This window comes from Lathamus discolor, chromosome Z (assembly GCF_037157495.1).
Source record: "Lathamus discolor isolate bLatDis1 chromosome Z, bLatDis1.hap1, whole genome shotgun sequence".
In the NCBI taxonomy this organism is placed as follows: Eukaryota; Metazoa; Chordata; class Aves; order Psittaciformes; family Psittacidae; genus Lathamus; species Lathamus discolor.
In genome coordinates, this window is record NC_088909.1 from 109944200 (window position 1) to 109956590 (window position 12391).

A 12391-nucleotide genomic window follows, 5' to 3' on the forward strand; every position below is an offset into this window, starting at 1 on the left:
CAATTAATTGTGATTTCTTAAAAACAGTTTATGTGAAATTATGACTATGTGACTATATCTGTTTTCAAGAAAAGATTTTATGTAAGGAAATAAATGAACCACTTTGACAACAAAGCATCCAAGCTGAGCACCTGAACCTTCCAGAAGAAAAATACACTGTTTTTTGAATGTTTGTACTCTGTAATACATAAATATTAACAGGATAAGCTGTGACTGCATATTTCATATCCTGAAACTTCTGAACACTTACGTTATTGAAAATGTAATAAAACCTTTAAAACAAAATATAAATACAAAAATGGGTACTATAGAATACCATTTGTTTTGACATGATGCACAAGTAAATCCAAACCATTGCCACATAAAGGCACATATTTCCCGATGCTTATTGAAAAGAAAGATTTTCACTCAATTTGCTCCAAAACAATACCCAAAGAGTAGGTATTTTCCCCCTCTCTGAGACAAAATATGCTTACCCCAACAAAAAAGATCAACTTAGTGATTAAATCTCTAATATGCCATTTCTTAGAGTCTCTCATTTGCAAGCGAAATAGAAAAGCGACCTTCTCCCACAGATAAATTGAGGCCCATATTTCTTTCTACCCCTTTTGGTGTTATTTTGTGGGGCACATCCCTGTGCTTCACCAACCAAGTGGAAGTTCCTTGATTCACACTGTGATGGAACTCAGGAGCCTCCAGGTCCCACCATCTGCTCTCTCACAAGGGGTGTCTCCACAGGAAAAGAAGAATGGGACTGGAACAAGTTAGATAACCTCCAGTCATATCTCTGTCATACATCTATGGCTCCCTGTGCTATGCACAAGCTGTTACCCTTTCTGTTTTAACTCCCTGTGGCTCATTCCCAGCTCCTTGCCCTCCCACATCACATTCCTCTGAGAAGTTTCTCTTCCTTCCCAGCTTCTTCTTCCCCCAGTCAACTTGCCACTCCAGTCTCCCACCATAAACAAGTCCGACTTCACCTTCTCCAGCATTTTGACTCTGTTCCTACCCTGCCTCTTTTCCCAATTCTTTGCTCAGCAATCCCAATTCTTACCTGTTGGTTTATTTTGTCTTTCTCTCCCCAATTCCACCCATCTCATGTTCCTTGTGCAGCCAGTCACCGCCTCCTTCCAATTTCTCCTAACCATAGTCATGTCAAGGCCAGGTTGGACAGGCCCTTGAGCAAGTTGCTCTAGCAGAAGGTGTCCCTGCCCGTAGCAGGGGGTTGGAACTGGGTGAGCTTTAAGGCCCCTTCCAACCCAAACCAGTCTGGGATCCATGTCAGGGGTCCTGTTCCTTCACACTTTATTCTTCAGAGATGCAGATGTGGTGCTCAGGAACATGGTTTAGTGGTGGACTTGGGAGCATTAGATTTACAGCTGGACTCAATTTTAAAGGTCTTTTCCATCATAAATGATTCTATGAGATTTCAACTATTGCCAGACAGCAACAGAAGCATCACTGGGAGCACAGGCCAATCCCACAGGAGCTGGAAGCAGCATCTACACAAGCTTCAGCTTGTCCCTACGCACCTCAACTGATATATGATCACTGGACAGGGGAGGATGCAAACAGCCCACCTGGCTCTGCGAGCAGGAAAATGAGAATATTCAATCACAACAGACATCAGGCCACCTCTGACTATGCATCTGCCGCACAGATGGAAACGGACTGCTTAAAAACAGAGGTTTATAATTTGGCCAAGTTTAGTCAGATTATCGGCAGCAGAGCCCTAGCACAAAGGCCACTTGTCACATTTCAAATGCCTAATGAAAAACATGAAGTTATCAGAGCCTGTTAAAGGACATTCTGACATCTTTAACCATGGACAAGCATGTCCATATCCTAGTCTAACTCCATAAATGGCCAATGGTTCACACCTGAACTTTAAAAACACCAGCCCTGGAAAATTACATTCACTGGGACAACCATACCTTGTAACAGTCCACCCCAAACCACAACAACACCCAAACCTCAAAGCTAAAAGGTCATCCAGCAGTCCCTACCACCTCGACTCTCCTCCTCAGTGAAGAAAGCAACCACAGCAGGCAGGCAATGAAATGCCTATTTAAACAAACAACAGCACCCGCCACCAATGCTCCTATGGGCGCAGGTTGCAGAAGCACAAAACAAAAATTATCTTGGATTTCAGAATCATCTGCCTGAACTCAGTGCCCCAGTTGAACAACCTCACTGGTTTGCTTATAATATTAGCAAGGGAAAAAATTAAAACAAGTCCAGACCTGGGGCAGTCTTGCAATAATTAAAAATTAAAATGAAAATGTTTTGCTTAATTACTCTTTTTAACACCAGGCTCCTGGACATCTACAACTGAGGGTGTCAGAACTGCAGATGCAAAGAACAGGAACTCAGCTCTATATATACCGAGCACTGAGATTCTCAGTTTCCTATAGCTTTGCTTGGGGGATGTTTCTTAACACAGTAAAAATAAACACAGTTAAATTGTGACTTAAAATCTATCACTGTTTACTACAGCAAAGAGTACTATAGTAGTACTATAGGTCACTGCTACATAAAATATTATATAATGTTATTTTGACATCTAATTTCATTTTATTTAGTTTCATAAATCACAGAAGAAAAATCAGCAATACTTCTTCCCTTTAGGGAATTCTTGCATTTACTCATTTACTCTGTTGTTATTATTATTAGTAGTAGTAAATGAAATTGAGCTCTGTGTGGTTACAGGGACTTAACTGCAATAAGCCAACTGCAGGAATGGGACCTATGGTTCTGATTGTATTTTCCAGGCAGTGAAGGAAAAAAAACAGCTTCAGCAGTCAGGAGTTTCTGTGGTTTCCTGAGCTCTTTACCAATCAGTATAATCACAAGATTTGTAAAACTGTGCTTACTAAAATTAATCTTTAAAATCAATAAATAAATGTGGGTTAAATGCCACAAAGGAAAATAGCCCATAAATGGACTGTACAGTCATGCTTCTCATAAGATCAGGATACACAGCAGCAGAGAGAAAAACAGGTAGATCTAAAATACATCGAGCCTTTTTTTCTTCACAGTTTCCCCAGGTGATGGGGAGAAAAATAAATCCTGCTGTAATTGCTAAAATCTGATAAATATTTGCAGGGAGTAAGAGTTTCATTCCAGTTTTGTCACTGATGCTAGATGTTCACATTTTACAGAAATAACTGCACAGTCTTTCCACCTCCCTTCATTTTGCTGCCCTATAATATGCTCTCAGCCTTTATGAGACGTGGAGTTAATATTTAAGACAGTATGAGACTGATTTCTTTCCTTATACTGTCCTTTTTGAATAGTAACTTAGTCATTCCTTCCTGGAAACATCCATTTAAGTAATCCAAAAAGACTGGTGACAGGAAGTGATTTATCAGTGTGATTTTTAATCCTTTTCTCTCAACATAAGGCACTAACTACACTTACTCCCCATCACGGGACCTTGCTACCTCATATGCAGGAACTCACTACTCATACAGCTATTCCCCAACAGTTCAAAATCTATGAACATTTGTATTTTGACATCCACATCCTTCTGTAAAGTTGAGGAATAGTGTAGATATAGCGATCAAGAAGGTAACTTTATTTAATTTTATGTGTTTTATTCTGTAAATAAGGAAACCTTTCTGTAAGGAATACTTAGGAGTTGGTATCACAGCCATCAACTCTTCTCTATCATAGTTTATTAGGTGACTTTCAGAGCGCAGTTTAAAATCTGAACAATGGGAAATCTCTTTCTCCTTCACTGCATTCAATCCACCTGCATGACATAAAGTATAAGAGCATGGAACAAGAAAAAGCCTTCAAATTCAATAAAAGAAGAACTGCAAGGGTGGAAAAGTAAACTGCTTTGCCTCCAAGTCTGCTCTCTCCTTTGGCATGAAGGCATTTCAGATAACGGAGAAAAGACCAAGAGGAAGAATAGTAAGGAACAGAGGAGGGCAGGAAGAAGAACTAAGGCTATGCTACATCTATCCTCTGCAGCATCATAACACTCCATCCATGCACATTTCTATTTTCACAGCTATTTTCTGCAGTAGGGCTGACAGGAGATGCTCACATAGACAATCCTGAAGGCCCATCTCTTCAAACCCACCTCTCACCTACTTAAGAAGCAGAACCAGCAAAACTCTGGTCATATTAATGGTATTACTGAATGGATGCTTCTCACCAGATACTATGGAGTGGGAAAACACAATCATAGAGTAAAAGAAGGAAGCAGTAAGATCTGAAGTAAAATCTAAGATTAAATTGAGAAAAACTGCAAGAAGCAAAGGCAGGACTGAAAAAACACCACCCACCAAAAGAGTGCACAGGAAAAGGAACAAGGTGGGGTTTGGTTTTGTTTTTATTTAAACTGGAAGTAGTAAACTAATACCCACATGGCACAGAAAATGCTACAAATATTGGCAGGGTTAGCTGCAAAGGCACGAACAAACAGGAGAAAACTTGATTTATGTTTTCATTCAACATCTGGATTCTCATTAACAAATTTCAGGGAAATCTTCCACTTCTACTTATCCAGTAAAGAATTTATTGAAAGACCATGTGTGGAGCCTTTAAAAGAAATGAAGAATGAAGGGACGGAGGCAGTGTGTCTGCTGGACTCTAATGCCCAACAAGCTCAATTTACAAAAGAATTTAAATGACTTAGTGATACAGAACCCCAAAATACACATCACACATGTACATGGTGTGCATGTACAGGTTCAAGGCACAAGAAATTGAGGCAGAAGAAAGCTCCAGGAAAACGCTGTTTCAGTTATCTGCATGGTCGCTACATGTGCTCCTTCTAAAAACTGTTTCCTAAAAGGTACTCCCAGGAAATCAAACATAAAGATCATCTCTTCTTGCTTTTTCTCCATACAAAGCTATAGGAAATAACCTGAAATCTCCGAGAGTATAGACTGGAAGTAAATATTGTAAATGCCAGTTCCCTCTAAAACAGGCTGAAGATCTACCTAAGAGAAGATTTCTGTTTAGATACCTTGAAACCTGCTTCCAACTTTTTGTATTTCATTAATATCACATAACCCCAGACAAGAATTTCCATATCCCAGTCGAAAAATCAAGTAAAAATCAGTGCAGACACCTTCATCATTATCGTAGTTTTAGAAGCTGGGAAACTACAACGTCATTGTCCAAGCACAGATGGTTGAGGCCCATCAAAACTAGTAACATTTGGGTAATTTTATATGTTCAACATAGAAAAGATATTAATCTAGCAGAAAGACAAGAAAAACAAATGCCAAGTAAGGAAGTAACCTTCAGTCTGGAAAATAAAACTCCAACTAAAAGCTCCTCTCAGCTGCATCGAACTGGTTAAGCAAAGTTTTTCAAGAGAAATAAGAAAGGTTTTCTGTTTTTTTCTTTCATTTAGCCCCTCCACTTTCACGGCAAAGACTCAGCATCTTTGAGACAGCTGCCTGACTATTATTACATTAATTTGTAACAGGAAACACAAGAAAAGACAGAAAAAGAGGTATATGCAGCACCTCCTCTACAAGAGGGAACGCGTGTGTTCATCTGGAAAGTTTTGAAATGATTCTTCTAACTTCGGGTTAGTCCTCATGAAAGAAATATGTGTATGTCATCAAATTTGGATGAACACATACAGCCTCTGCTGAGGAAACAGATATACCAATATATCCTTATAAAAATGAAGATTTAAACCATTTTTACAGCTGAAGAATTATTTACCAAAAGAACAACTCACCACTTCATGGATGGATCGGTTGAAGCCATCATCCTCTGTAAGGATCAGCAGAATGATAAGAGCCATGTAAACATGGTGTGAATTCCTTTCTTCAACATGATACAGAATTTCAAGAATTGGCAGAACCTTTATGGAAGAAAAAACGTGTGTATTAGTTCAGTCTTCAAATACCTCACACAATAAAAAGAGGAGACTCTAAACCTCCCGTGTATTACCCTGCTCTTAACAACATCATAGTAATTCCTCCTTCTTGAAATAACCACCCCTAAATAGTGACGTACAAGGTTCAAACACCTTCCATCTGTTTCATTCTGTCTCCACAAAAGAGTCTAAACAAATTCTTTCTTGTGGTCAGACATGGAATTTCAATTCCTAATAAATGAGATTTCCAGCCATACCAGTTACCATGGGTTCTGAAAGCTTTAGTTCCCCTGTAGACCATGTGGAAAATAAAATTATTAAACAAGATTTCCACCAGTTGAAGGAGGAAAACAATTGTTTCTAACCATTTGTGCTCCCACAAGCCTGGTCTGAAGACCCTCCTCATCAAATATAGCCAAGCACAATGGAGCTAAGGTGCACAGAGGCATTCTGAGACCTGAAACTCGAAACCCATTTTGGTGCGTGGAGATAATCCCAGAAAAGAACTAGTTTGGGTTGGATTAAGACTAGAAAAGGCCTGTTTTTCTAATTCTAGATAATACGCAGCCAAAGAGAACTGACATTATGATGTGAGTTCAGCCCAAGGTCTTGCAACATTTCCACCAGGATGAATGGCTTAAGCCAAAGACTTGAAATAATAACGAAAATGAGATTTCATTGCAACAGCAAGCATACCTGAATGTTAGTCTAAAGTTAATCCAGATGCAAATGTTGTCTCTCTACCAACTGAAAATTAGCTTTCCACTGGCTTAGTACAATGCGGCTTCCCCGGGCTGTACAAATAGGCCTAAATCAAAAAATACCCTGGGAAAAGGAGCTGGAGAAAACTCTCAATTCCAAGATAGCGGATGAGATGCAGAATTTGTTCCAAAAAGCTTCCAGACACCTAAAGACTTGCTGTTTCTCAAAACAGGCCGAGTAAAGCAGGGTGAATCATGTTAAACCTATTCCGGTGAGCAGCCAGGACACCAAGTCCTTCACAAGCCTCTGAAGTTACCAGAATGTTCTCTTACAATCAACCAGTCCCCAAACAGTTGGAACATATTAAAACACACAACAGCTTCTGCTAAAACCAATGAGATTGATCTAAATGCTGCAGGCCACAAAACCTTTTGACAGATGCTTTGGCCAGGGTCAACACAATACCACAACAAAAACAGAGGGAAAGAAACATTTACACATTGCAATCATCCTTCCATTTCAAAGGATCCTCACAAACTTCTCTCTCCAGATGAAACCAGAGTTGATGTCTTTGTATTTTGTGAATATAGGTCTTGAAAGTAAAGATGTTTTCCCTGGAATATCTACTTAGCATATATAGCAAAAAACATTAGTCCTTTTTCACGGAGAGGGGAAAAACGAGACAAACATCACTGCATTAGGCCACTCTTCAAATGATTTCCATCTCCAACATTTATATTGCACATAGCTTTGCACTGCATAAACTCAAACTCATTCCTAAGTCCAAGCACTATGATAAGCAGCATACAGCAGGAAACAACAGAAAACTACCAAAGAATTGCACTTACAAGTTGACTTTGCAGGGAGAACAACAAAAGCCTTTCTGAAGGTAACCAGTGGAACAAGTTCTTAGTTCTCAAGCCAGCTTCCAAATAGCCATTGTTAATTTTTACAGCTTCTCAGAATCGAATATGCTGCCTTACAAGTACATGCCTTGCACTCCTTCAGTGTAACTATGATCCAGTGTGGTTAAGGCTAAATAATACTATGCAAAGAACTCTGGAGAAACACATTCCTTTAGAACAGCCCAACATCTCTGTCTATGCACATTAATATTAGGTCAAACTAAGCTGAAAAACTGCATTCATATTCCTCAAGTGCTCCAAGCCCTAGACGTGTGTTGCTACAATGACATTAAAAACAGGTACCTGATTCTGACATTGAGACGTTACAGACATTTCCACATGAGCCAGTAATGTTGAAATACTCTTAACTAAAATTTCATGCTAGCTACTGAAATCACTCCCACTCTGAAGAGAGATCTGGCTTTCCAGATCTCTCCATTCAGTGTTCCTCCCCCCAAAACACCTTGAAAGCTTCCAAAACCTCTTCTTCCTTCCTCCACTCCCTGGCCAGTTTCCTTTCTGCTCCTCTTCCAGACTTCTCTCCATGTACATACCAGACCAAACTGAAGAAGGCAAATGGCATCTTAACTCTCTGTACCTGCCATTTCCAGATGAAAACAGTCCCAGTTCACACAGTGACTATAACCCTTACTCCTTCAAACACTTCTTCTTTGCATACTGATTGCTGAGGTCAGATATATTTAGAAGAAGTATTACTGTTCTCTAAACAAAAATTCAGAAGCCAACACTTACATGAGAATAAGGATATAAGGTTAAAATTTTATTTATATGAAATACTATCTAGAATTTTAACCAAAATACATTTCTACACCTTATGTTAAGCACATACATTAAAACTTTTATATGCCATCCTATGCAACAGCATTGTCCAGCCATATACTGAGAAGACAACCACCACTTCTTTTTGTATTGCTGGCCCTTTTAATCATAATCATTAAACTCTCATTACTGGACTACTTCTAATATTCCTCCATTAGAAGCAGCTTTTATCTGGCAAGACACAGCCACCACTGGAAAAAATGGTAAAAACAGGTAAAAACAGACAAAAAAATGGTAAAAGCAGGTAAAAACAGACACTGAAAATTGCAGGTGCTATATGTGGTCCAGAGTCAGGAACAGTTTCCCAAGCAAAGAGTTTTAAAATAACTTGTCTTTAGCATACAACAAAATACAAGACCACATAGCCACAAGAGTAACCCTGCTTAAGCCAAATAATACCACAGGAAAAAATATTGCTGTACCATGGGCTGATATAAATACATCAGCATATACATTACTTCTGTCCAGTCATTGAGAGCAGCAATGAAATACCAACTCAGAAGCCAAAGCAAACACATTCAATAGAAAAAGTTTATTTCTATAAGCAGGTATCTCACTGGTATTTTTACCTGCAGTATGGGTGTTAACTGCTCTTCCAGACAAGGGCACAAAATTCTCTCATCCACAGACCATGACAGACAGCTTATGAAAAAATCTGCCAGTTGCCCCTGTTTCACCAGTCTCACCATTTCCTGGAGAATCCCTACAAGTACTTTCAATAAGACAACCAAATTCCAGATGTGATCATCCCTACCAGCACCAGATATTTAACCCAGTTATTTTATGAAATTAGACATGCTGTAAGCTATGGGAGACACAAACCCATCCTATTTGTTCTACATTAAAGAGCAAAAAAGATGCACTGGCTTACTAATGACAAAGCATTATAAAGCATAACAGAATCTACCTGTGACAGTTCTTAATTTATTTACAACTGACAGAGGTAGAGTCATATATGAAGTAGGAAGTAAGCTGAGACTATCTAGTGTAACAGTTAGAAAAAACATGCTGATTCAATTTACAAATTAAACTGAAGTTACAAAAGAGCAAAGGCGTATTTCAAAAACCCATAGGAAATGTCACAGAACATCTGCTAGCGATGCTTCCTGGGCACCAAAACTGAGAAGAATTAAAACAGGGGAAAACACAACACGTGTTGCACAATAGTACAACCAGAACAACCCGCAAAACCCCTGAAAGTTTAAGATGAGCACTCAGCTGACTGCTGATGTGATCTCTCATATGCTTTGGACTCTTATACTTCTCCCACCTGCCTCTGTACACAGAGGCCACCGACTTAAGCCACACTCCTCCAGAAAACCATGCACCCTCATTCAAAGATACCCATAGTAAGCACAGGTTTGGCTCTGAATTCATTACCTTGACTGTTTTCCTCCCATCTCTCTAAGCTGTGGGCTTCAACCTCCAGGCTTTAGCTCTCACCACACTTCTCTGCAAGTGGAGAATCCTTTCTGTTCAAGGCTTTCCCCTTGTAAAGGCACGTACACGTCTTGATGCGGCACGTACACATCCTGATGCTTCTCAAGCTCTTTCCTGACCAACTGAGCCAAGTCAGCTTTCATTGTCAGTTTTATTGTTAAATTTAAAGAGAAAAAAAAAAAGTTTCTCTACACTCTCCCCATTTTTCAATAGCCTGTAAATACTTCACGAAGTATGGTAGTTCACCACCAGCACAGTACGCAGTGTGTTAGCACTGCTCTTGCTGTTTGCCATATAGGGAAGGAAATAACCAGCTCCACTGCTCCTGCCCCTTCTTCTCATTTAAAAGCCCAAAACTGAATTAGCCTTTTTCACCACAGGGTTCTAATTGAGAGATCATGATCTCTCTCCATTAACCCTCCCACCCCCCAATCCTTATTGTGTCTGCCTCAGCTTGCACTACTGAGCAATTAAAACTGCTCTTCTCAGTCGGCCACTGCTCATTATTACCTACTATCCACTACAAATGAGAGCACTGGACAAAGATGTCAGTAATGTGTCAGCAGGGATCACAAGAAGCAACAGTATGCTGTTGAAGAGCAGAGAGTTTCGAATTTTGGTATTAAAAGAATAAATACTGTTGATTTTTCCAAATTTTCTCCATTTTTCCCAAAAGCTTTTTAATGTTGCTGATTATTTCCATGATTCTGTGATTTTCTGATTATTTTCTGAAGGAGAGTAAAGATGGATGATAATACATAAAAATACCCCACACTGCAGAGCATCTGTGTACCTGCATCTGGAGTTGTTTTGACACACGCACATCATGCTTTTACCGCAAGTTTTACAAGATACCTGACATCAAATTATAAAACAATGCATACACCTAACCTTTATTTCTCTAAAGTAAATTGATCTGGTTAGCAGCTGTGAAACTTGTTATATCACATACTAACAGCCCAGAAGATTAAGTATGACCATTTAATTACCGAGTTCATGCAAAATGACCCAGCCCTCACCTAGATAATCTGCAGCAGACTACACAGGAGTTCAGTCTTGAATCAATTCAGCATCAACCATCTCACTTGAGTTTGCCAACAGTGGTGTCTATCAACTCCGATTTTAGCAATACATCTGCTGGGACTTGGACTGAAACCAAACCCATTCCATATTGCCATCAAGCAGGCAAGGGATCTAATTATCTGGCAAGATTTCAAATATTAAAATGGAAAGGGTTCTCTATTCCGTTACCAATTCCCCTAGACAGCCATTATCTTATTAAAGGAATGCTTTTTAATAAGTAAGATTTGTTAAAGTGGTTTGTGACATTACTGAAGTGGGGAGCAGAAGCTAATTTATAACCTACAAAAACTGTACCAGGTGTCTGTAATATTGGACATTAACCACAATCCTATTTAAAGCACTTAAAAACTCACTACAGTTGCATTTCTATAAAATCTGTCAGCTGCTCCTTGAGGAGCTCCAGCCTCAGGTCAACCCTGTAAGACATTCGGTATGTTAGCCAAGTTACAGCTCATTTTGTTAACTATGATCCCTATAGGCTCACAGTAAGCTCATGTAACATTTTGGCCTGAACATATGAAAAAGAAAGATTAAATAATGAGTAGAATGATATCTGCTACTACTTCCGTCACACCATGCCCAGAGGTCAGCAGGTTTGACATGGATCAGGCTAACAGTAGCGCTGAGAAAGACAGTGAGAAAGCACTGAGAAAGACAGAAAGGACTCAAAGACAGCCTGGTAGTGCTACCAGTACTGTCTCTTACTGCAGTGTCATGTTTAGCATCCTGCTCCTGAGATGACATAATCAAAAGGAATGGGTGAGCTAGAACTGGTGAGCAAGTGAAGCAGAACCTGCTGTCCTCACCACAGAACAGGGGACACTGGCAGCTGTGACACACAAGCTCCCAGGACAAATCCCGTGATGAGCACAAGGTAAGCAAAACGATACTTACAAGATTTTCTATGTCCGTTCGTGCCAGCACATATGTCCGTACATTGCCATTTTGATGCAGAAGCATGTATAAAAGAAGAGTCGCTTGATCAGATTTCTGCTGATCACACAAAGCTGTGTATAAACTGTTAAAATTAATCTGGAAAGCATGTGGATTTGATGATGAAAAAGCAGTGCTATCTGAAATAAAGAAATAAAGAAAAAAAAAGTCTTTAACAAATACATTTACCATTCAGCTGTCTGTTTTACAAAAACCTCTTGGTGAAATATTTTATACAGACACACTAATAGGGTCTCATGAGCTCCATTTGTGCCAAAATGCTAAACTTGCTCTCCCATATGAGCTCCATTAAGACCCCTTTATCTGTACAAGAGACACATCTTCTTTCATACAGCAATTCTGTTCTTCCAAATAGCTTCCTTTGTTAGGCAGCCACAGTGTCTTCTCTGGAACCAATAGACTGATCCACTACAGCAGGTTGCTTCAAGCCCCATCCAACCTGGCCTTGAACACTGTCAGGGATGGGGCAGCCACAGCTTCTCTGGGCACTCCTGTGCCAGTGTCCCAGCACCCGGATGCTGATTCAAACCCTGCACCCCAAACTTCCAGGTTTTGCTCAGTGGCATCGAGGCAGAGTTTCTCCTCGCCATTTCTTGGCATGAAGGGCAGATGTACA

General features: G+C 39.7%; 1 protein-coding gene across 7 annotated transcripts in view; it reads right to left on the reverse strand.

The window, feature by feature from the left end:
• Positions 1-12391, reverse strand: part of DYM (dymeclin) — a 232299-nt gene that overhangs the window by 123560 nt on the left and 96348 nt on the right. For all 7 annotated transcript variants that reach the window (XM_065662611.1, XM_065662607.1, XM_065662609.1 and 4 more), the window contains 2 exons: positions 11716-11894; positions 5711-5836 (listed from right to left, as the gene is read on the reverse strand). In XM_065662611.1, coding sequence (XP_065518683.1) covers positions 5711-5836; positions 11716-11894 — 305 coding nt within the window. The remainder of the gene's footprint in view (positions 1-5710; positions 5837-11715; positions 11895-12391) is intronic.